At 38.9% G+C, this 26,351-nt stretch overlaps 1 protein-coding gene across 4 annotated transcripts; it reads left to right on the top strand.

Moving 5' to 3' along the window:
• The first annotated feature begins 48 nt into the window (after positions 1-48).
• On the top strand, positions 49-23,257 carry DNAJB4 (DnaJ heat shock protein family (Hsp40) member B4). 4 transcript variants are annotated; one of them, XM_053984840.1, is made up of 4 exons: positions 49-157; positions 14,990-15,275; positions 17,660-18,234; positions 19,219-23,257. In XM_053984840.1, the coding sequence occupies exons 2-4, from the start codon at positions 15,065-15,067 to the stop codon at positions 19,450-19,452; spliced, it is 1,020 nt and encodes a 339-aa protein (XP_053840815.1). In that variant the 5' UTR covers positions 49-157; positions 14,990-15,064; the 3' UTR covers positions 19,453-23,257. The 4 variants fall into 4 exon arrangements, with proteins under 4 accessions (XP_053840815.1, XP_053840818.1, XP_053840816.1 ...); XM_053984843.1 differs by lacking the exon at positions 49-157 and adding an exon at positions 548-690; XM_053984841.1 differs by lacking the exon at positions 49-157 and adding an exon at positions 548-724.
• Positions 23,258-26,351: the final 3,094 nt, after the last annotated feature.

The following is a 26,351-nucleotide window of genomic DNA, read 5'->3' as shown; positions in this document are numbered from 1 at the left end:
CGTGGGGCGAAGGGAGGGCCGCGCGCGGGGGGAGGCAGCGCGCAGCTCTCGCGTCATTTGGTTTGGAGTCGCGGGTGCGCGCGTGGGAGCGGAGGCTGCGCTGCGGGGGCTGCCGGGAGCGCGCTCGGGCCCGGGGCTGAGGCGGCGGCGACGCTCGGTGAGTGCGGGAGGCGCGCGGGACGGGCCCGGGGCGGTGGCAGCGCCGCCTGCCCGCGCACTGCGCTTGGGGTGCTCTGCCTCCTCGGCTGTTGCCCGGGCGGGCTAAGGAGCGGGCGGCGGCAGCGGCGCTGCCCTGAGCTGAGGCGGGGGCCGGGCGTTCTTCCCGCCTGAGCGCGACGGTGCCCTGCGGAGAGGCTCCCGCGGTGCGCGGCCGCCGGGCGTTGTCACAAACAATAATGCGAGCGCCGTTTCCGGGGGAGCCGCCTTGGCGCCTGGCAGGGCAGCCCGGCTGGCAGCGGGAGGGGCGGCTCGGCGGCCGGTGCCGGTGCCGGGGCGGCGGGGCCGTTGGGCCGAGGGGCCGGGCCCGCGGCCGTCCCGTCCCGCCGCTGCTCGCGGCCCTCTGCCCGCTGCCATCCTGCGGGCCCGGCCGCTCGTTTCGAACGGATTTTTGCGTCGTTCCACATCCCGGGAAACGGGACCAGCTCTCTCCTTTCACGGAGCTTCGCTTGCTTCGTCCTGCAGTTGTCCACGGTTTATTTCTTAGCTGAAAATGCTCCTTGCTAATGTACGGCTTTTATAGCTGAGGGATTTTTTTCTTGTCTGTGCAAGCACAAGCTTTAATGAAAAAGTGGAGTTTGTAGTGCTTTAATCTGGGTCCTGTTGAGGTCCTGTGACCTGGTGGGATTGAACTGTCATGCTGAATATGGATGACAGTGTTGTAAAGGCTTCACGTCAGGATAAGGTCGTAGAACATCTACTTAGGAATCCTCGCAATAGAGACTCCATAACACTGGAGCAGAACTGCTGTACGACGGCGTTCTGTACCATTCTGAGGAGATGCTTTACAATTTTAAAGAATATTTTTATGCATTCAGCTGTTCTTTTTTCATGGACTCCTGGTTTACATGAACGTCATACCTTTTTTTAAAACATACTGCTTCTAAACTGCAGCGTGGCAAATCTCTTCCAGCCTTAAGTGAGTGTGGTTTTTTTGTTGTCAGTGCTTTTACTTGAGAAACTGTTGTTTTGGACTTGGCCTGGTTTGGGGCGTGCAGGGACTCTTGGATTCACATGAGAAAATACCTCTCAGTGTTCTCCCTCTTCTGTCCTTCAGTGCTGCCTTGTAGTTCCATGCTGCCTTAAGGCGTTTGTAATTGGGATAAATTTAATAGACTATAAGTCACGGTGTTGGTGAGCTCAGATTATCCTGTATTCTCCAATGCAGGTAACTTCACTACAGGAAGCATAAAAAATGCTAGATTTTTAACTCCCATAACACTATTCAGGTAGTGTAGTTAAGAAGGGTTATAAGAGTAATATATTCCACAAAGTTAAAAATTGCTACATGCTTCTAGACAGATGGCAGTGTATTACTACAGCCAGGTGAAACTCGCTGCTCTGATACTTTTGCTGAAAAAGCCTGTACATAAGAATTAGCTTATGCTTTCCATTAGTGTAGCTGTGTTAGCTGGAGGGGATGGGGAAAAAAGTTAAATTACGCTTGGAGAGTGGAAATTTAATTCTTATGCTTGGCTCTTTGCTGCTGTTGCTAAACAATATTTGTTCATTCTCTTAGCTACTAATAGTTTGTGTGTAGCAAGTACTCACTTGTATAATTTTAGTTGAGCAATAGTAGTTGACTGTGACACATTGAAACCACTCCTGGCCACTGGCTATGTGTTTTATGGCTCTCCCCTTACTGGGTGCAGGGAAGCGTCAGTGTGCTTTTCGTTTGACAGTTACAAAATGTACTGCTGTTTCTTTGCTAAGCTCTGTGAGACAAGCCAGTAGCCATGCGATGCTGATGATTTTTAAACAGTTATGATGCCTTGGGCTAATAAAAACACTGTTGTCTGGTACAGTGTAAGTGTTGTAGTTGAATTCATAAACAACTGATGATACATGAATGTTAATTTTCAGAGATTCTTTTTAATCAGCTTTTTACTACTCTTTGAGGTGATGCTTTATTTGAAAGCTGAGAGTGATATTTAATGTATCTATTATTCCTCAATATTTGCAGTTCTTGAAGTCACTGTAGGCTTTACAGTAAGAACATGAGATTTAGCAAATTGAAGAGGAGAAAGATCTCACAGTACACTATATAAATATTTTGCCTCTACTTTCACTGCTCCTAAGTTGATCTAATGACCTTTATTAACACTTGGGTCTACCTGTATTTCCCATGATGGCTCTTACAGCCTATCTGCTAGAAAACCACATCTCTTAAGCACTCTTACCTTCATTTCCCTTCGTTAAGTGATATTTCTGTTAAGAAAATTATCCCTATGGGATTAATTCTTTCTGTTTAATCTGTTAATGGAGTGGGGTGAGGATCTAACCCCTTAACAGTGCTAACTGCAGTATTCTTTGAGTACATTCTGGCATGTCACAGCAGTATACCTGGATGTCCTGGTTTCTCACTTGCAGGAGTTACCTGCACTGCCTGGTTCTTCAATGCCTTCTAAATGTGCTTTTGATGTAAGTAGTTGTTTGCACTGGGCTGCTAGATCATGAGAACTTTGGTTTTGTTGTGTAAAATAAGGTTCAGTTCATACAGTAACTATTCTTACTAAAGAAGGATGAATAGTAGAGAAATGAACATGCCTTTCAGAATCTTAATAAATAGTTGGCAATATAAGAAATAGAAGAATATGGATTTTTAAAAGGTCTCTTCACTGTTTCTTTTAGAGATTGGAAGATGTCTCCCTTAACTGAACTTAATAGGTTATGACATCTCCCATGGTTTTTAAGCCATAATAGTTGTTTTTTTGCAGTAATCATCAGACTGAAATATTCAACTAAATGTATTTACTGAGTGTAAATACCTGACAGGTCAGAAAACCTTTTATTTGTGTGGATTGTCACAGATTTAAGTAATGGATGGTTCTGAGGAAAAAATAATCATACACTGTGTGTGAAAGAATCCTTACTTTTATCAAAAGATCCTCAGGGTATTTCTCTGTTAGTTCAGGAAGTGCAAAAGCATCAGTGTAAAAGTGTGGAACTGACACAAATCCTCTGCATAACCAAAGCCACTTCAGTGCATGCATGGATTGACTTCTGCTGGGTTGATTGGAGTTTTCTCTTTTAAAATTCACTTCAACTTTAGTCTGTGGTGACTGACCAGTCCTTAAAGAAGTGGTTCTCTGGTACAAGGAGACTTCTCACAAGGTCAGTAAGTAAAGAATTACATCTCTTATGAAGTTGCCTCTGCAACCCTCTGGGTAGCATGTTTTGTTTAGCTTTGCCTCAGTACGCCGAACACCTGTATAGGAGAAGTGCTTATGTTCTCTGTGAGAGAATGATAACCACTGTGATAGCTGTACATGTGCCTGCCATGCTTTCTGCAAGTCATTGCTGCTGTGCTGAACTCCACAATCCTTGTCTGATGATTTGTCACTTTGGGAGATGTGGATCAATTGATTCAGGTCCTGTCAGCCGCTACTCCTGCACTGGCAAAGTGTGTCCAGGATCTGCAACCTTATCAGCAGGAAACTCCCTTAAATAACTGCTAAGAGAAGATTGAGCATGTGCTCTATCCAAACAGCTGTTGATCTGTCATGAGTTTTCATATTTACTATATGTGCACTGAAGTAGTAATTACAGTTTTCAGATCCACAATTTGGATAGTATTTGGATAACTTTTACATAGCGAGTTTGGAAAAAAATAGTCATATCTAGTGGTTTTGGCTTACATTTAGTGATGCTGCCTTTCCTAGAAAAAGGCTTTAGTGTATTAAAACTTTATAGAGAAGCTGTGTAAATGTAGACTCTTTAGAGCTCTTCCCTTGCACGTTTTATTCTTGTGCATCTCGTGTGATATGTATTTGATTTAAAATTTTGATTACCTTATGGGAGGCTATCAAATTGCATTAAGCCACCGTGTCATTGGGTATGTCTGATATAGGAGGATAAGTCAGAGAACACTCACTTCTTCCTTAGATACAACTGCATTATGCAAAGAGACTGTGCATCATTCTGTTGAAGGAATGTTGTGCAAAAGGCAGCTGGATGATATTAGTCAGCATGATCGTGTCATCAGTGCTCAGCATTGACTTGTTCGAGGGGATTGAGTGTTTTTGTGGTGATGTCATGGGAAGAAAAGCTTTGAGAGCACAGAGAATTTGCTGTTAGCATCTGCAGAATTCTTCCCTGATGGGGAAGAAGAGTGAAAGGCCTTGCTTGAAATAAGTTGGGCAATGGAGCTAGGTGTGGAAGTTGCATATGAATGGAGATTAAGAAAGGCTGAGATAGGGACTGAGAGACTGTGAAAGGAGAACAAATGATTAATGCACCAGTACCTGTAGAGGATGGAAGTGTCTTAATATATCCCTCTGTCAGCAATGCACTGAAGAAAGTGCATTCAAGTCTTGTTAATTACTGAGTAAGTACTTTATTTAAGGCATAATTGATATTGAGAATTCTCCTCTTGAAGTGGGAAAAGCTTGATTGCTCTGAAGGGATTGGTGTGCTTCCCTATTACCCAGGCCTGATCTCTAGTAGTATTCTTTCTGATACTGTTTAATTAAGCTAACAATTGTACTTCTTAATTTGTGAGTCAGAGCATCTTATTTTTAAACAAACTCTTCATGTATCATAGCATAAATTAAAAAAAAAAAACGAACATAGAAAGGTAAATCTTTCCTGAGTCTGAATTCTGATGGTTTCTTAGTGGAATAGATACTGAAATTTGGTATCACTTCAGAACACCTAGATATTTTTCTGCTGAGTTGTACCTTCCATATTGTACCTCCTTTACCTCTTAGCTAGCTATTCACTATTTAATCTAGAGGAATAAAGTAATTTAAGATATTAATTGCAAAGTAGATCTATTGAACTCCTGCTTTTTATTTTGAAACTTTCCTAGGCTGATGAAGAAGGGAGAAACCATCTATGAAACATAACTTAGCTATGAGATGTGGTTGAAACATTGCAAAGACTAGTGAGCAACTATTTTGACTTCTCTTACAGCAGATTGTAGTAAATATAACTAGGGCTGCTTGTCTTTCTGTCTCCTGTAGGTGAAGTGCATTCTTACTGACATCTGTTCTCCTTTCATGTTGAACAGCATTGTGCTGACATCTCCTTTTTAAATTCCTGTCTTTGTACCACAGTTCAGTGTGTGTGTTTTCAGCCTTGCATGTAAAACTGGCTGTGTGAATCAGAGCTGCTGGGTGGGATTTTGACAAGCACACTCTGGAAAAAGCATCTCGTGTGACCACCTCCTTTTGCTTATGTAAGACCAGTGGGATCACATGTCCACAGCAAAAATGTGGGCAGTTCCTTATTTGGTAGTGCATTAATAACCTGGATCTTGCATGAGTGTAACAGCAATTAAAACAATACTGTGCAGCCGAGTAGCTTTTCAACTGCATTTATTGTGTTTGCAGTTCATCTCTTCATCAAGGCTGAAAAAATAGTTCCTTTTCTATTGGAAACTAGTAACTTCTGACATTATTAAAGGGGGAAAAAAACCTCAAGAAAACACAAGGAGAATTTGCATGGGGATTGTGCAAGCATCTTCCACCTATCCTTCACCCACTCCCTCTTGTCTGTGATCTGTAAGGATGATCAGTTGTTTCTCATTGATAGCTTTTAATTATGTCAGAAAAAATCTAATGCTTTTGCAAGAAGAAAAAATATCTTGCATACATGACTTCTGTCTGTTCCTTAGTTATGGAACATGACTGAACTAGTGATAAAATTCTAGATGAGTTTGTCAGCCTTCTGTGTAAACCTGAGAGTATATTCATTGTTAGGAAAATATTTCTATAATGTGTTATGTTCCACTAATGAATGTCCCAAACTGGCAGTGTGTTGGGGCAGTGGTTTTTTTTTTAAATAGAACAAATCCAAATTCCTAATGATAGGCTGAGAACCATTGGGAAGAGAGATTTCAGGTTCAGATCAGGTCACATCTGAGTTGTCTGTGCCAGAGTCACAGAGACTTTTTTTCAAGAGCTAATCTGTGAGGAATATCTTTATTCCACAGGTACAATTCTTTATTGCTGTATCTTTGCTAAGACAGCCGGTTATTACTTGTATTGTTTGGTGGAAAAAACCCCATTGGGTTACTTTGTTATGGATGAAGGAGTTGCTACTGTGCTTAAGGTAAACAGCAGTAAATAGTTACAGGTGGTAGATAATCTCCTTTATCTACAGATGAAAGACTAAAAGAGGTGATGTACTATACTACAGCCATCAAAGTAGATATTAAATAAAACATACTGCCCATCCTAATGTTTCCTGGGGGGTCAGAATTGTAATAATGACCTTATGTAGGGTGTTGAAATAAATGCCTTCAAAACACTTTCTTCAAGTCCAGTTTCTTGAAGGCAAGTCATCAGGGCTTATTGTGGAAACTTCTGCCGAGTTTTCCATTGTCCTTTTCCTGTTAATCAGTACATAGCACTAGCATTAGGTCACAGAAGTTCTCCTGCACCAGGATTCATTGGTGGAAGATCTGGTCGGGAGCCAATCACAGTTCTCAGGGTCTGAGCTGCCTGCCCTTGTGTCCAGCCCAGAGCAAATGTTACTTTGGTTTGTGCCAGCTGGCCCTGGGCTGTGGGGTGGGGAATGCTGGGCTGCAGAATGAGCTGGCCATTCTGTCCTTGTATTTTTAGAGATACTTCTGCCCCTTTTGTGTTGCAGGAGTGGGGCTGAATCTGTTGACTGTGAATGTCAAATTAAGCCTCGCTTTTACTGAAAACAGGAATACTGGAAACATCTTCACAAGTGCGACTAAATGTCTGTTTTTAAAAAGTGTATTTATTGTAAACACCACCTCTCTATTTTACTTAGGTGGAAAACAATACAGATATACTTGTTATAGTATACGTATAGTATACTTATTCATTATTTTCCAAGATTTGTATAATAAACACATCTGCAGGGCAAACAAGTAGAGGTCTACATGTTTTTTCAGTATTTTTTAAATTGTCTGACATTCCTCCTCTGGTTTCTTTGTTAAGAAACCTGCAGTGCATCTCTTATGTAGTATTTTTTTGGTGTCCCACTGACACCATTATTGAGTCTCCAGTGTCTTTTTGCAGGGGATTCTGTCACTTAAAGAACTTCTTCATTTTATTATTTAAACTAGCTTCTTCTGATTACACTTTGCCTCTGGCAATGGGCATAGACCATAAACGATTCATTTCCTCCTTCCTCCAGCATTTGTTGACCTTAGTGACTTTTGTGTTTTTTGGAGACTGAAGAATTAAATCCTCCTCAATTGTTTCTCACGTGGAAATACTTGCATTTTTTATTATCGGTTAGAGTTCTCTGAACATTTTTTATTTTAAGTAATACACATAGTTTGGGGGAGCTGAAGCAGGCAGAATAGCTGAGTGTTAACAGTGTAGATGGACTATTGGTACTGTAGTGTTTACATGAGTAGGGTAATGTTTTCTGGGATTTTTGTGTCCTAGTATCTCCTAATACTTGTTTTTGTTTTTTTTCCTGGCTACCAAGCAATCTTTTATTCTTTTCGTCACTGATCAGAATTAATTAGTACTTTTTTAACCTTGTATAAACAACATATATTTTATTAAGTGGTGTAGTCTTCATGCTGAGAAAACTGTGTGGCATGGAAGCCTCTGGCTATGTATAAAGTATATTTACATCCAGTAAATTAGTCCTTTGTGGTGGTATTGGTAACATTCAGTGTGTTGGCACTTGAGAATCTGAAAGACTTGGATTATAGCAGTGTTTGCTTAAAACAGTTAACAGAAGGGCTATAAGACTTTTTGCAATCAAAAGCAGCTAGTCTTGGAGGGAAACAGAGCATACACAAAGCACTAAGCTGTTCATCATATTAAATATCTTTACTTGTTATGTAACCAGCGTGAGAAGGTTGGTGATATGTGAGTCAGAAACCTGACTAGTACAGTGTGATAAATATGTGATTAAGTCTAACTCTTCATTTGCATATGGGCAGTTTCAGGACAGAATTCTTTGAGGCTTGGGTAAATTCCTGAGTGATAACCATCAGAGCAGCAGGTAGTTAGGACAAAAATCCGGGCTTTTTGTATGTAAAACTGAAAGAAAGAAGTTTGGCCACCGTATTTTTCTGTTTTCTTTGGCCCAGACTTACAACTTAAGTAGTGAATTGTGCATACCTTGTTAAAATCAAACATTTTCTTGGAGGAAAGAGAATTTCAGCTTCGTTGTGAATGTGGGTTTTTTTTTTGCTAATAACAGGAGATATTTCTCCATACCAAAACACTTCTCCATACAGATTTTTACTAAAGTATGTGTGACAACATTCTTAACTACTTGAAGTTCGTAGTATGTAAAACAGGCATAGTCAGAGAGAACCTCTTAAATGTTTTGCATGATTGGCATTTTTTCTGATCACCACTCAAATTGAGTAAGAATTCCTTCACAGAAATAGGTGGGTAGGGATTGAAATGGACACAAAATCTAAGGAAGGTATTGAAAAGCACCTGTGGAATGTGCATTCTTTTAGAAGAGGGAGGTCTTAACTTGCAGATTGAAATTCTTTGTGTTGCTTTGTGTGGCTATACTTTGGATGGTTCCTTTTGAGTTTCTAAGTGCAGTCTTGTGTTTTCATCAATTTGTACATCACTGCTAAATCCCGAGAGCTCTGCTTGCTTTCACATAGTTGTTCGTTCCCTTTTAGTGACGAAAAGTTAAAATGTGCACGTTTCTTCCAAGACTATTTTTGTTTTTCAGCTATAGTAGAGATTGTGACTTAGTAAACAGGAACCAGTTATGAGATGTAAGTTTGCTATGTTCTGATCAGTGTGTAATGGAAATAATAATTTCCTGAAGAGAAGGACTCAACCCATAACTTACCATATAATAAACTATAGTAAGTTTTAAAGTATGATGAATGTTTTCAGTTGTACATTTCATTTCTAACTTCTGGTCTATTCTTACAAAAAGTAATAAGAAAATTAAAACTAATTTAGAAAAATTGCCTAACATCTTGTCATGTAGTCTTTTCCAAATGAAATTTAAGACTGTGTGAATCAAATACTTTAAAATATATTTTTGAGATTCAAAAGTGGTATCAGTATATCTCTGTTTTGAGATTTTACCCTAGAGCTAATGCATGTAAATTCTGGAATGTATATTTAAAGTAAGGTTTTCCACAAAATACCTTAAAAATATATCCTTTGGCCTGTTGGCAGAATTTCATGTATGTTCCAGTAATATTATAGACGCTGTTTTAAAAGACATATTGCCAATGAAAAGTAGAAAATGTATTTGTTGATGCTAGGACTGGTGTAACTTAAGTATAATGAATTTATTGGAAGTTATGTGGTATTTCACTTTGCTTTTATGATTATTCATTTATATGTAAAGTCAGCCCCAGAATCCTTATGTACAGTTAACTTTTTACTTTTGTCACAGTAGCAGTTTCCACAGAAAATTCAAGTAAAAATTTGATACATTTGGTTCTTACTGGGGTATGAAGGGCATGACTAAATGAAGCTTTTCTTTTAGGGCCATCAAGTAGAAACAACTGTGATTCTCTGCAGGTTTCACTTTGCATTTTCTGTTAAGATACATTTTTTTTTTAATCAACTAATTGTTGCTTCTGTTGTAAACTCCAAAATTTATTTCTGTGTATGATACCAGCTACTGAATAGTTCTGTGGTGAAACTCTGTTGAATTATAGAGTTCATGAATGGGTCTTGCATGTACCAGGTCTTATTCACAGTATAAAGTGTATATAAAGTACAAACATAGCTCAGGCAGCAACTACATCCACTTAAAGATGGTGGGGAGAAGAGTTGTAGAATTGTTTTTTTTCCAGGTAAAACAATGGATGATGTTACAGGAAATATTTTTTTTGTATATGGGTGTGCTTTCTTCAAACCATTTTAGACAAGTATAAATTTATTTCAGTCATTAATGTGGGTTTGCAAATACTAGGTACTTAATTGTAAAAGCTTTTCCTGGGGAGGGATTTGGCTTCTGTGCCTTGACATTTATGTGCACATGTGTATTTATAGTTGTGATCTGTCTGGAATTTGCCTTTGTGGTTTTGTTTGCTCTTTAATTTGTTCTGTGATCTAGTCCTGTTTTCTCAGTTTTGTTTCTGTGGTTTAATAAGTGAGAAGTACAGAAGAAATGGCTTAATTTAAAGCAAATAATGAGCATTTTTATTCAACTTCAGGGAATATTGACACTCTTCTGCCTAGAAGCTTTTCCTTAACATACTGGTGCTAATTTATGATTAATCTATAATTTGAGTTCAGTATGTTATTACGAATGCTTCCATAATTTCTCTCACTTGTTGTTCTGAAGGCTTCTTTAAAGAGAGCAGCTGATTCAAAGCTGATGTTGTCAGCACAACTGTTGGTATGACCCTGCCCCCACTTTCTGCCAAAAAACATGTATAGCTCTTGGCCATATGTTAAACTATAGTTGTTCTGAGAGAATAATGGAAAAGACATTTTAAAGCAACAATTCTCAAGTGGAATGCAGTAGTCAGACTCTGCCTCCGAAGTGGAGCTGTTGAAGGAACAATTTTCAGCTTCCTAGTATGTATTTCATACACATTTTTAGATGAAAAAAAGGAAGTCTAGTATTAAAAAGGAACATCATAGGTTTTGATCAAAGAACAGAAAATCTTCTAGGTTAGGCAAGTTTTGTGTGTTTTCAAAATTTTAGTCAGTTTCCCTAACAATAAAATTTTTTAATAGTCTATTTGGCATTTTAGTAATTTGTTACATTTGAAAATGTACCATTTTTCCCCCCAGTCAACGTTAAAAAGCTTGAACTGAAATTCCTTTTTTTTTTTCCAATTTATTCTGTAGCAAAAACCAGTGATGTAAAAAAGCACTGGACAACTACAGGCTGTTTACTTTCTCAGTGCAGAATAGGAGTACCATGACATTACCCTGAAGTAGCTTATAAGAACAGAAAGTCATGTCTGAGACTGCCTATTTTGGTGGAAAATTGTTTTACAGGGTTGACTATTACCAAGAGCTTCAGAGATACCACTTGATACCGGAATTATAACTTTTTTCTGTGTACGCCTGAAATGGAGTGTAGCTGTTGTATTTGAAGACTGTATAACCAAAGAACTGGTCATATAAAGGGTTAATTGAGTCATAATGTGATACATCAGTTGGAGAATTAATGTGGTAGGGTGAGGAAGAAATTAAGTGATGGTGAGGGGGTTTTATCTGTTACATTTTTGAGGTGGCTTCCTGACCAAGTATGTTACTGGATTTGTATGTCTGAGAATTTCCTTAGCTTTCTTACAGAAGAATGCTTAATCAAGTCTTAGGTTATGGCCTTATTCATTTTCTAGCTCTGTAGTTTAGTGACGTGCTTCTGTGCTTCTGGAAGGCTTGAGTGAGTCGCAGGACCCACTACTGCTGGCTTGTCACAGCTGAGAGCAGCCGTGGCTGTGTGCTCTGAACGCTGCCGAAGCATCCCCGATGGAATGCCAGCCCCGCCCTTCCTGCACGGGTAGGAGAGCTCGCGTCCCCGTGCCGTGGGCAGGTGTGCAAACACTGCCGGTACCTGTGGGACTTGGGCACAAAGCAGCAGTCTCTGAAATAGGAGGTGACTGAAATGCAAGGATTCTGGGAAATGGGCATACCGACAGAACACATCAAGGTGGAAATGCAGAAACTTGTCTCGGTTTGAGACAAATTTAGGAGGAAACATCTTGTAAGGGTGTCTCTTCTGAAGAGTTTTAGCAATCCATCCGCCACGGGTTTTCACAGGTTCCAAACAGTTTTCCTTGGATAAAGTGAAAAAACAAAATTGTTTATTTAACAAGCAGAGTGCTCACAGAAGAACAAAATAATCCCATAAAGGAGTTCCTATGTCACACAGTAGGTTATCTGGTTTTTTAGGGGACAATTACTCAGGCATTTCAACAAAAGATACTCAAATGTATGGGAAGCAAAATCTTGTCTAGAAGAGTGTTCTAGATATATATAGTAACAGGGAAGATAGGACTATAGCAGTATAACTAAGTATTTACTTGTTGTTTTGTAAGGCTGTTTTGTTTTCTGTTTATCTGTGCTTATTTGAAGGGACTGCAGAGCCAGAAGCCCTTGAAGAGAGTACATGAAGGATTTTCCTTTTTTTTCTTTAGATAATAATTCTGGAAATGAATATGAAATAAAAAGGCAGCAAAGAACTGCAAATATCAGATATATGGAATCTAAAAATCTAGCAGCTCTAATATGACAAAATTGGAAGACATAAAATCTTACCATACTTAGCAGATGGATTTCACTGTCTGAAGAAGTGCTGGCATGATTGGATATACCCAGATTATTAGCATAATTATTAGATGTCCATCTTATGCACACTAGTATTTTAATTGTAATATTGAAAGTTTTCACTGCTTTTAAGAGAGTATCTCTATTAGAAACTGTTGAAAGAGCTCAGTAAGCATGTGAGAGGAGCTGTGGCCTATGTGCATTTTCAAAAGATCTCTGATTGTGTGATGAAAGGAAGGTCTCAACATGGAGAAGAAGGGACATGCTTTCTGGAATTGACTCTTAAAAATAGAAGTTTCTGGAGTATAAATTCATTCTGACATGAAGATCTCATATAGGGCAGGAAGTAGAAGTAATATAGTCATTGCTGTACATCCCACTCAGAATCTTAAGTAGTTTAATTTGTAGGGAATAGCTTACATCATTATGGTATAACTCGGCACTTAGGCCAGAATGGCACGTTCCCCTCTGAAGGGAGAGAAAGGATGCCTGAGCACTTAGCTGCTGTGATATTGGGCAAAAAGTCCCAGTGTAACTTTGTTGTTACCAGATTTTGTTCTGTAAGTTTTAATTATTAAGGTGAAGAAAAATTTTATTTAAGGAGAAATCCTGATTATTGTGGCCTTTAATGAAACCCTTAAAATGAATTACTATGTTGTTACAGAATGGGGGGATGTGTGTGCAGAGAATCTATCACTATGCCTTGTTAATTGCACTGCTTGAGTATTTCTGTGATACTTAAAAGGAGACATAGTGCTTAATACAGTACTCGTAGTGGAGAAAATCTTCAGTTTAGGATGTGGGCTTCAAAGAATTTATCTGAAATACTAATTTTAAATTAACTAAAAGAGCACTTTTAAAATAAAGGTAAAAAGAAAAGGGTGATTTAGTAAAAGACTAGCTTTATTCTACGTGACGCTCAGCAACAACTTCTTCCTTCAGTTGTAAAGGTAATTGAGTCTATAACCCTGTGACTCCCACTGTGCCAGAAATGCAAGTGAGTCCTGAGAGATCTAGTGGCAAGGGGAGCCAATTCCTTCTTTCGATACCCTTTGGCCTCTTTTGCATTTGTAAGCATAACTACATATATGCTAAAAGTTCTTGCTTTCTGAAATACTCGCATGAAATTTTGACTTTCTTCTCTCTTTACCTTTTCCACACATATTCTGAGGAGAATGTAAAAACCCCCAGGTAGATAATTAGGAAAATCCTGTATACACTGGAAGGAATCTAGTAAATTCTGTTGCAATGGAAAAAAAAAAAAAAAAAGTGTGAGGATTAGGAGGATGACACAAGTTAAGAAAGTGAAAGTAAAGTCCCAAATCTTTTTCTAGTACTTTCTGGTTAAGGAAGCATTTTCTGTCCCTTCTTATCAGTCTCTTGTACATTTGAGCAGGTTCTAGAAAATGGCTTCAAATATAATGCTCCCTGAGTCAGAGGATTAGTGGGTTTTACTGTTAGAAAGAAGGCAGCTGAGCTTAATTACCTCCATAACAGTAATTTCATAATTCAAGCTAGAAATGTCTTCATACAGACAACATCTAGATATGACCAAATGTGTTGTATTTTAATACTTTGTTCCAGGAAGGAGTAATTTTTCAGTTGTGTTACTCTGTCATGTAGTTCATTGCCCTACTGATAAACTTAGCTAATTCCTTGACCTATAGCTCTTAACAGAGGTATGAAAGAAATCTTGCAGGCTAAAACTTCTTAGCATTTTCTCTGTGGAGCATGAGAAATACTTTAGTAGTAGAATTTGTTTTATATATTTTAAAACAAATGTGTAAGAACCAAGTATTTTTGTTATTAACGTCTCATCAGATGAAAGCTATTTGTTTAGTATATTGCCATACTTGTATAATAATCTTGGTATTTCCTATTCCATAGAAAAAGGCTGAGACAGGATTTACATTTTGATCTGCTTTAATTTAGTGGCTTGAATTGTGGTAAACAAAGTGGTATTTTTTTGCTCAGATTCATTCTTACTGCTTAATAGTGAATGGCTATGGTTAACTGTAGTTGAAGGTGGCTTAATTTTATTTTTAAAGAAACGAAATTTTGCTTTCTGAAGCTTTGTCGTTGATACGGGTGTAAAATTCTTCATAGCCTTTGCTGGAAAGGGTACAGCTCCGCGTTGATATATTTGGAAAAGAGTTATGTACAGCTGTCTCTATAGAAACAGTGAAGTAAAATGCTATAATTACTCTAGATGGGCTTCAGCATGTCGCTTGGGGCAGAGAAGCCCGCAGAGCCGCCTGGACTGTGCCCTGCGGTGAAAGGCTCCGCTGTAACCTTGGCGCGGGAGTTGCTGCGGCCGGCGCTGAAGCTGAGCGCTGCGGGCGCGCAGGCGCGGGAGAGCGAAAGCTGCGCGGGCTGGGGCGGCGGGGAAGTGACGTGCCCGGTGCTGGCGTTCTAGAAAGAGCGGAGACACGTCCTTCGGGGGGAGGGCTCTGCCGTGCCCGCTGTGTAATCGTTTATAAATGAGCTGCGGGGGAAGGAATGAAATACGGAGGAGCTCTATGGTCTTGCTTTAATGTATCATAGAGTTTGTTGTTTTGTAGCAGCTCTGTTTGTTTCAATTCAAAGTTTGATTTTTATTTTTCCTTCTCTAGCATCTCCACCTTGCGAAGACACTGGACGCTGCTTTCTTTACAACAAGGGAAATCTGAATTCCTCCAACGCTCAGGATGGGGAAAGATTACTATTCTATCCTGGGGATTGAAAAAGGGGCTTCTGATGAGGATATCAAAAAGGCTTACAGAAAACAAGCACTGAAATGGCATCCAGATAAGAACAAATCTCCCCATGCAGAAGAAAAATTCAAAGAGGTTGCAGAAGCTTACGAAGTGCTGAGTGATCCCAAAAAGAGAGATATTTATGATCAGTTTGGGGAGGAAGGTATGTATGTCTCTGTTATAGTTTGGTCGGTTATTTTCATTATGTTGAATGAAGCAAAGTAAACATATGAAGACATGGTATGTGTTCCTCTTTAAACAATGTGTTTACAGTGTATTTGTTTGGCTCATGAGATTTTAAGTAAAATTCATTGATGGGCTTTAATGCTGGTAAAGTTTTAATTTCTTAATTTAATGGGGTTTTGTACAAGCCCCAAATACCTGACAGGCAAAAAGTTACTGAACAGAAAATATTTCTATCGCCCATGAACAGCTTTCTGTGATCTCTTATTGCTGCCTTCCTTTGCCAGAGCAGTTTTTGAGATGCAGTTCAAAAGGCATGTATTCTTTTCTTTAATTTTTGCTTAAGGGCAATTTGCTTGATCTAGGCAAAGCAGTCCTTCTGAGCATAAGCCCAGGTGTCCAGCCTGTAGTTGTCCTTGGCGTTGTGCCTAGAGAGGAAAGAATTTGGCTGATGTCATGAAATACCAGAACAATTTTTTAGCTTTAATTGTAAACAGTGATAACATGCCAAGAGAATGAGGCCTCAGAAATGTCACATTTATCCTAAAATGGTTATCTGGAGAGGATGATTTTTTTAAAAAAATTGTTGACCGACATGACTTTCAATCTTATGATTGAGCAACAGAGGAAGTCATTAACATCCCTTCCCATAAATGTATATGGTATCAGGAATTCCATTTAAAATAACCACTTCCGTTGTGACAAGTAGGCCTGCTCATTGCTATTTGCTTGGGGCCATGTTTTTTTACAATTGTAAAGAAGGACACTTAAATAGCAGTATTTAGTATTTTGGGCAAAGATATAAAGTATGATCTTTTGAAATGTCGAATGTGGAAATACCTCCTGAAATACCTCCTGATGCCTCAGTTACTCTCTAAGCTCTTCTAAGAGTGTAATTAGTTGTTTTAATGAAAATGTAATGGATGGGGGTTTGTAAGAGGGAGGAAACTTTGGTGTTTTTGCAGCCAGGAACTGGATGTGCCTTCAGTAACTTCTGGCCAGCTATTCCAGGAGGTGTCCTTCTGCTATCACAGATTGAATCCCCTGATCTGCATATTTGGCATTAACAGTAGTGTTTCAGAAGGATGTACTATAGTTTGTTAAGTACTTTTGCTCTGGTATTCAAATAGGGAAAGCATTCTAATGTCTTAGTTGGTGAGTGTTGGTACCCAACATTAAGGTTATGCATGAGAACACTGAGCTAAAAAAAACCCCTACAAACCCCTCTTTCAAATTTATAGAATGCCTCCCTTGTAATGTAAGCCTTCATTTTTCTCTGGTTATAAAATATGATAGCAGCTGTAGTTTTGAGTTGGTCTAAGACTGAAAAAAAAAAAGTAAAAAAACAAGCATTTTAGGTTTAAGACTTTAAGACTCTTTAAGACAAAAGTATCTTAAGAAGACTTTCAGTCTTCCAGTGGTTTGAAAAACTACCCTGAAATAACTAGTGCAGAAGAGCACCGTTACAAGGAAGTCATCGATCGCTTATTGGGAAAGAGGCATTGAAAAATACTGATTTTAGCTAGGTTTGAAATGGAAGCACAGGAAGTACAAGAGAATTTTCAGTGAGAATTCTTGGCAGGAAGAAATGAAATTTAGATCTCTCTATGTGAAAGATAGAACAAAGCTATTGAGAACCATCTGTTTTTTTTTCACTGAGCCAGTGATAGTGTATACAAGGGGTTTTGTACCCAAATGGATCTTACTAATAAGTTCCATGATACTTTTTATTTGTGGCTACATTGAAGAGCGTTCCCAGGATTTGTACCTGTTTTGTACCATAGGAACACAAGCTGTGATAATTTGGGGATTCTAAATTGAATATTAAGAAAGGATATATGTGCTTGACTGTTGACGTGTTACCTTTTACTCAGAACAAATTGCAGGAAAATGGGTAAAACTAATTAACACTGAGTTACAGCTAAGCTGTAGAGGCTGTGGAATATGTCACATATGATAGTGAGTAATTTTCCCCAGAAGTGACCTTGTAGAAGAATGCAATTCGCAAAACACTTTGCAGAACAAGAAGAAATCAAATCAAGCAAGCCTGTCTTCTGCTCTTAACATGCTAATTGATTAAAATAACTGGTTTCAATCACATGAAATAAAATTGGTAGTGTCAGAATACCTGTTCTTCTGAAGTAAGTCGTTCTAGAGCTTCAGAAACTTTGCTGCTGTTCAAGCTATTGAATTGCTAGTTAGTAGTACCTCGTATTCTCATGGTGAATCCTCCTTGAAAAGCAGACCTTTCACTCTGCTGCAAATATCTCTGACTCATCAGTCCTGATATCATTACACTGTACAGCAGGAAACCTTATACTAATACCCAATTTGTTTTTAACTTTGCTTATTTTTCTTATTTAGGTCTTAAAGGAGGAGCTGGAGGATCTGATGGCCAGGGTGGTACCTTCCGGTACTCCTTCCATGGAGACCCACATGCTACATTTGCAGCTTTCTTTGGTGGCACAAATCCTTTTGAGATCTTCTTTGGGAGGAGGATGCCTGGTGGCAGAGACACTGAAGACATGGAGGTGGATGGTGATCCATTTGGATCCTTCACTAGTTTTAGTATGAATGGTTTTCCAAGGGAAAGGAATACAGTTGGCAGCCAATTGCGACGTAAACAAGATCCCCCTGTAATCCATGAACTTAAGGTGTCCCTGGAAGAGATCTATCATGGCTGCACAAAAAGAATGAGGATTTCACGTAAAAGGCTTAACCCAGATGGTAGAAGCGTCCGAACAGAGGACAAAATCCTTACTATTGAGATAAAAAGAGGATGGAAAGAAGGCACCAAGATCACTTTTCCAAAAGAAGGCGATGAAACACCCAACACGATTCCAGCTGATATTGTTTTTATCATTAAAGATAAACCTCACTCTCATTTCAAGAGAGATGGATCAAATATTGTCTATCCTGTTAAGATCAACTTAAGGGAGGTAAGTTTCTCTTGTGATAGAACTCCAGTGAAATGTTTGATGTTATTACAATACAATACAGTGGCTAAAGCTGTATGGTAGCTCTGTGTGTGTAATGTATTTTTTTTCTTCTTAATTAGTATCAGGTGGAGAAATAAAAGCTTGATTTCATGATGAGCTTTGTGTAAATTAAGCTACCTTAAGGGATTCTGCAATAAGTGTGAAGTGAGGTGAAGCACCTAAAGTTGTGAGGGAGGGAGAAAAGACAATATTTAATGTTAATGTGGGTAATACAGTTCTTTCACAGTTAAAAGCCTATTTAGAGTCATTGCATTGTTATGTAAATTGGACATTATCAGTGTATACTAAGTGTGCTGAATCAGGTGAAGTTGCAGGAATCAAAATCTTATTTTCAGAGATCCTAATAATGAAAATAAACTGTTGGATAAAGCAGAAGATCTGTGATGTTCTAATTTTGGTGCAACAAAATTGTTGTTTGGATTTCTTTAGGCACCACAAATATTCACATAAGACAGCTGTGAAACTTTATATGCCTCTGCTTATAGACACTTAAATGTTCTGATATTTGATATAATAGAGGTTGATAATGTATTAGGAAAAAAGTCCTGTGCAATGTAAACAAACAAAAAGTGAAATAGGATTCTAAATTTCCAATGGAAATTCAGAAGACTGCCATCTGTAGAAAAGTGTGATTGAGGAGTTCATTCTGCTCATCTCTCTTATTATTTGATAAAATCTTTGAAGGACATATAAGCTCAATTACCCTCCAGTAGCCATTGTGTAACATTCGTAAATTCAGTGATATTTAATGACAAAGTTTTCTCTTTTTAAGAGAGGAACATTATATTAAAATTTTGACATCTGAGAAGTGCATAGGAAAAATGCTATTTAGAATTCTAGTCACTTTTAAATAATCCAAATTAATTTATAGGTACAAAAAAGTTCTGACCAATTTCTTTTTCTCATATTACAATCTTTCTTTAGGCTTTGTGTGGCAGCTCTTTCAATGTGCCAACGATAGAAGGAAGAACCATACCCATGACAGTCAATGAAGTGGTAAAGCCTGGGATGAGAAGAAGAATTATAGGATATGGTTTGCCACTTCCCAAGAATCCTGACCAGCGTGGAGACTTAATTATAGAGTTTGAAGTAATTTTCCCAGACAACATTTCTCCAGCGTCAAAAGAAGTACTTAGGCGAAATCTTCCAGTTTCATAAAATGGGAGACTGTGTCTGTTAACAGATTAAAATAGGACACTGGAAATGCAGAGGACTGGCGAGTCTGCTTTAAAAGTGCAATCTGTAACACCTAGTGGAATCTTTGGTTTTTTTTTTGTTTTGTGGGATGGGTGGGGGGAAAATACTGTAATGCTGCATGAGAAGAAAAGGGTTTAAGTAGAAGTCATACAGGTGAATTCTGCAGTACAAATTACAGGGAAAACCACTCATTTTGTTTTACATCTTCCTAATCAGCAATGTTTAGTCATTATTTTGCTTAATATAATTGCAATAATTTTTTTACAAAGTCAGTGCATATTTCTGATACAGTACTTGAGCCTCCAAGTACTTTATTTCTTATATCCTCACTGTCTCTATAACATTATGCATTTATACAGAAATTTGAGATCGTAGTAGATATACACAAAGGTATAAATATTTTAAAGAGCACATGAGAGAGATCATTTCAGTATGTTGCCTTCCACTGCACAAAGCATAGGCCAGAAAAATCATCTTGGACTCCTGACCAGCCCCCCTGTGCAGTGAAAGCCTTCTCTTCATTGCCTCCATAATAGTCAGGACTGCATTGTGAGTGTGGCAAAGGGCACATGGCCTGAGGAGCCAGAGTAGCCATTTACTGTGGGGTAGTTCCTTAGCCTTCAGGCAGAATAGCAAGAAGGGATCTTCAAGGACATGGGTGGCAAAGGGTGAGCCTGCTGTTGAATGGGGCAGGGAAGCTGGTGACCGATGACGTGGGCAAGGCTGAGGTACTCTGTGCTGCCTTTGCATCAGTCACTACCAGTAAAACAAGCATGCAGGAATTCCAGGCCCCTGAGACTAGAGGGGAAATCTGGAACCTTGGTGGTGGAGGATTGGGTTAGGGTGCACTTTACCTGGAATTCTGTGAGCCTGACAGATTGCACCCAAGTGTTGAGGGAGCTGGCTAATGCCATTGCAGGGCCACTCTTGTTTACCTTTGAATGGCCAGGGATTAAGAGATGTTCCAGTAGACTAGAAAAGAGAAAATACTACTTTTCAAGAAAACCAAGAATGATGATTTGGGAATCTACAGGCCAATCAGCTTCCGCTAAGCCCTTGGTGATGTGATGGAAAAGAATCCTCCTGGAAAGCATTTCTAAAAGGTGCTTGGGTAGTCAACATAGATGTATGACAGGGAAATCTTGCTTGACCAGTCTTACTGCCATCTACAGTGAGCTTTGGGGATGTTGGGAGAACAGTCTGTGTTGTTTACATCAGTAGACAGACTGATGATGTACAGGTTAGATAAATGGAAAAAGTGAGATGGATTAAAAGCTGGCTGAATGAGGGAGCACAGGGGGTTAATTAGTGGCACAACGTCCACTCAACTCAGTAGTGGTGGAGGCAACTCCAAAGTGGTGTACCCTCTGGCTCAGTACTGGGGCCAATACTAGTCAGCATTGTTAATGACCTGAATTACAGGATGGAGTTTACAAGCCATAGAAACTGGGAGGAGTAGTTAGTGCCACCAGCTGATGGTACTGCCTTTCAAAGGGGGCCTCAAAGGCTGAAGAACTGGACACAGGATTCTCACAAAGTTCAGTAAGGGGGGATGCTTCACTGGGGAGTAACTGAACCAGCAAACTGTCAGTAAACTGACTGTGAGCTGGCAATGCAGCCTTGTGGCAACAGAGGCCAAAGCTTTGCTAGCAGGTGAGGGGAGATGATCCTTCCTTGTTACTCAGCACTGATGAGGATCCATGTGGAGTACTGATCTCCCTGGTACTGGTGGAGCAGCTCTAGCATAGGACCATGTATGAGAGGCTGAGAGAGCTGGAACTTGCAGGCGTGGGGAAGAAAAGACTTGGGGGAGATCTTGGCGCCTGGCAGGAGGTGAAGATGGAGGAGCCAGGCTCTTCTCAGTAGCTTTCAGTGACAGGACTAAATGGACACAAGTTAGTTATGGGTTCCATCTGAGCACAGGAAACAGCTTTTTACTGAGAGGATGATCAAACACTGGAACAGGTTTCTTAGAGGGTTTGAGGAGTTGATGTCCCTGGATACTCACAGCCTGACTGGACATTGTGCAGGGCAGCCTGCTCCAGCTGACCATGTGTGATCAGGGCCGTTGGACTCCATGATGCCAGGAGGTTTCTTGTAAGCAAAATTATTCTTTGAACTTGGACTTGGCATTTTTTGCTACAGGCCGTGTTCTGTAAATGAGGCTTAGCCCAAAGATGGTAGTACTCATGTGACAACTCCCTAGGGAGCTGGTCTGTGCCAGGTTGGAAAGATGCACAAAGAACCCTGTAAAAACATTTGGCTAGGGCAGGTATTTAAAGATCATGCTGATCTCAAGTATTCATTATTTTCAAAGGCCAAACTTTACTCCCATGAAGAAAAAAAAAAGAGTAGGTCGTATTTAAAGCAAAATTTGTTTAAGAGTCAATGTGGGATAGGGGTTGCCCAGAAACTTTCATATGCTTGAATTGAGTTGCTTTTTTAAAATTCAAATATGTGTCAGTTGTCTTTAGAGTTCAAAGGTGCATAGAGAGATGGAGAGCCCTCTGTAATAGTCTAGTTTTATAATACAGTAATAGGGCTGGTTCCCTTGGTTGCAGCATGGTATTGGTGGAAGAAATGCCTTGTGGGCATGCTTTATTACTTGAGTTTAAAACCATAATACAGTGCTTTAACAATACTTTCAAAGGGTTTGGGGTTTGGGATTTTTTTGTTGTTGTTTTTCATAAGAAAATATTTCAAGATTTGCTGTCAGCCTTTTGCCTGTGGACATTTAGAGGTTACCTGCTCTGTTAGGTAGCCTAAGAAATATCAGTGTTGTATATGTGACTGCAGAAAAGTAAATCATATGGAAGTTGGGATTTAATTTACAGTAATTTTACATGAGTGTAAGAAGAATCCCATTTCTTTTACTTAAAGGACTAGAATTTCTGTGGGGTATTGTTCAAGTCAAATTTTCAACTGCAGATCTCTTCATGCAGTATCAGTTAGTTGTAGTCCTAAATCTACAGGAAGTAAACAATAGCTGGAGCAGTATTACAAAGAAAAATAATTGCTGCTTAGTGCTTCTGCATATTGTTAATACTATATATTGTTTGTTGAAAAATTTCCATTTCAGTATGTTCCGTATTGCATTTCTTATGTGGTTTTTAAGTAAAAAGTGTAAAGTTGGTTTTTAACTTTTCTCTTATATTTTGTTATGATGGCAAATGCTACAAGCTACATGACTTTAAAGCATATCAACCTAAAATACTTATTTGTCCGTTTAAAAGCTAATGGAATCAAGCATTTTGTAATCCAGGATCTTGTAACCATATCCAACTTGTAAAAAAAAAAAAGTTACAGCAACTAGGTTTATTTTTTTTGTAACCATCTTCAGGTAAGAGGAGTAATGTTAAATTGAGGAGTTGCAGTATCTTGTGTATTTAGAGGTGTATATATATATATATATATATGTGTATAGCAAACTAAACTTTTCCAACTGTTTTCAATCTCAAAATACAAAACTTATAGAACTGGTATGAAATAAATGCTTGTATTTCTTTTCTTATGGAGAGATAAAAAAGTATATGTTTCAGAAACCAGCATGTAGAATTACTTCAAAATATGAGATGAAGCATTAATATCTATCTAATCCAGGATTCACAAAAAAATATTTTTCTAATCAAAAATGTGCTTAAAAGCTATGTTTTAAAACCCACTTGATTATTTAATAAAGCTACTTGGGAGAAGGAAGCAAATACTCGGTCAACTACTATATTTGTAACTACTGAAATACATGAAAATAAAATGGTCATTCATGAAATTGGGGTGGATTTTTGATCTCTTGAAGGTTGCTTAGGTGCCATAGAAGGTAGAAGTCATTTAGTTGCTTTGGAATTCATCCAGCAAGTCTGAAAACCTCTGCTTCTAAAGATCTTTTCTTAATCTCACCAACATCAAGCCTTACGATAACCTCAAGCTGTTGGAAGAGTAGGACAAGCTACATTACAACCCTTTCTCCTTCCTGCCATGCAGTGGTACTCTGCTTGCTCCACAGCTTTCTGCTGTCATGAGGGGGTTAGCATTCCATTCTTTCACTCAGCCATTTTTGTAGTAGCTATGCTGAAAGCTTCCTGAAGCCTATTTGTGGCGTGTTGAACAAATGCACTCCATTCTTTTCTAGTATGTGCATCTTATATGCTAGTCTGAGTCACCAGAAGCAGACTTTTTTGGGGTCAAATAGGTTTTCCTTTAAGAGTGAAATTTGCTGTAACTTAGGGTGAAATTCTGTGCACTTGAATTCTTGTGTTAGACCTAAAAATATGGGCCATGAACATGATACTGTAAATATAATTAAGAGACAATTTTACTTTTCCAGTCAGTAAGTGCTAGTCCTCTTTTGCAGCTGACATGAGTAGTTCTTACTGTATTGCTTACTGAACACATCCTATAGAGCCAGGGAATTGGTCGTACAGCCACTTACTGTTCAGCACCCAAACCAAGCAAATAGCAGCACTAATCTCATGAGGTGCAGAATCTCAACTCTTCATTTGTCAGATTGCTCAGCAATAGACTGCTGCATGGCATGATTTGTTTCCTTCAGGCTTCTCCGGTTAATTGCTCTGTTATTTAAACAGTGGAAATAGAGATCTGTTGTTGATCCCCCTGGGTGTGGAAGGCACAAATGCCCTGTGCTTGTTGCCTTGGAATTAGTGGCTTACCGAAGGGAGGAGCTGTACAAACAACAATCTTGTTAGTCATGCCTGATTGCTTTACCAAGGACAAACTGCCATGTTCACAGCCCTGCTGCCCTACATTCAAAAACCCCCTAGTGCCACCCAACCAGCAGCTGAAATACCATATAGCATTTCCCTGAGTAAGGGTAGATACCCCATGTGTAGTGAAACACTCACTGATAGTGGCATTTCATAGCCAGCAAGGTGACTTTGTTCCATATACATTCTCCACAAACTTTAAGGCTGTTGCATGCCATGGTTCTTGCATTCCAAGTATTATGTGTGAGAAACTGAAGAATGGGGTAGCCTGTAGTGTGCAATATACTCAGGATGAAAGGATCAAATCAATTTTTTGTTTTTTTAAATACATGGTTTATTTTTGTTTCTAAAGCCAAGGCTAATTGCAGTTTTATTTCAGTTGTTAGCTCTCTTCAAAAAGTTAATTTGAAGTAATTTTTGGATCCTCAGTATCCTGAGTTGCTGGAGGCTTATTTGGATTGGTTGATCTAGTTTCAGTGTGCATTAATTAGTGTTGGCAGATGCTTCCTTAGGGGATGCACATTCAAGGGAGTCTGAAAACAGGATTTGTTGTAGTTGGAGAAAGTGCTGTCCATTACATCCTTCTTTTCACTGAGGTTCTCAGCAGACTGACTTACTTACAGCTCCACAAACCACTCAATCAGCATTGTGTTATGCTGATCAAATCTAAATCATTGAAACTGCTAATCCATGATCTGAGCAATATTAATAAATAGTACTTGTAGATGAGGAAAAAGAAGTCCATGGTAATGTACCTTTTCAGTAATAGAGATGAAACTGAGTGTTGAACACTTCTTTACCCTTCCTTCCAAAGCAGGGGACTGCTATGGCAATTTCATGTGTATGCTTTTCTAGGTTTGGGTTTTGAAAGTAGGCATGTGTGCAGTGTCATCTTCCCATTTAAATGTCAAAAAAAGGTTCCATTTCACTTGTTACATCATGTAACTAATGATGGCAATATACATGCTCCATACTGTTTTTGTCTTCAGTTTATCTGATCAGCTCCATTGGCCTCATCATTTTTTCTTTCCATAGTTAAAAGCTGATGCCATTGCTCCAAGCTGTAGGTAGGATCAGCATAGTTTTTGTACCAACTTCAGCTGTTTTTCTCCATCCACCTCCATATGAAACACAGAAACACACTTCCACTGAAAGCTTTGCAACAGATACCTAAATTAGGACTGTTAATGTCCATGAATTCTTTTTTAAATAAATCTGCACAACCTCTGTATATGTGGAAACTTGACTGTGTTCATTTAGTAAATCTCATTAACAAAATTATTAATAAACAGTATTTACTGGGTTTTAAGATTCTATTATCTTTTCACAAGAAAAGGAATGAGTTGAGACAAGACATAAATATTTGTTACCAATTCCTTTATAGTACATTTTAGTAAATGAGAAAAGGCTTCTTTTAAAAGAATTTGCTTATTTGAAATTGAAAACCAGCAAAACTCCCTAAATACCAAGGTGAACATGAATAGTTTGGTACTGTTAGTTAATATCTCATTTTATCTCACTGCAATGTCATCCAGTGAATGCCAACATGCTGTCTGAATTTCATTCCAGTAATGGGGAAAAAGTACACACAGTTCTGCAACCTCAGAGAAACCTTCAGTTTAAGTTCTGTGGTTTCAAACTGAACTGGACAGTCAACTATTAAAGTGTGGGGGCAAGTTTATTGTGCAGTTTTGTTGATTTTTTATTGGTGAAAATTCCTACAGAATCAGTAACACTATTGAATCCAATTGTCTCCTACTAGAACTGGATAAAAGCCATTTTTGAGTATTCATTTAAATTTACTACATGCTATTTTGGAAAAGCTGAAGTCAAATTGGCTTCAAACCTTTTTTACCTCACAGCATAAGCAGTTTAAAATCTGTACGTAATTTCATGTAATCAGAGGTGCTCTGATTAGATCTGCTAAGAACTTTTGACTCAGGGTTGCCTCATGGTAATTCATTGTCTCTGCCTGCCTGGTCTGACTCGGTGTGCCAGAATCCTTTATCTATGCAATGGTTTGTCTTTTTTATTGTGCAAGTCAGAAGATGTGGTAAGGCAGTGCTGATTCTCTCTATGCCTTTCGAGCAGTTTCCTTTAGAAGTGCTTAATGTTGCCTCATGAATTTTGCACTGTTCACAT

This window comes from Vidua macroura, chromosome 9 (assembly GCF_024509145.1).
Source record: "Vidua macroura isolate BioBank_ID:100142 chromosome 9, ASM2450914v1, whole genome shotgun sequence".
NCBI lineage: Eukaryota > Metazoa > Chordata > Aves > Passeriformes > Viduidae > Vidua > Vidua macroura.
Note: the sequence above shows the minus strand (reverse complement) of the source record. Positions and strands in the feature narration are given on the sequence as shown.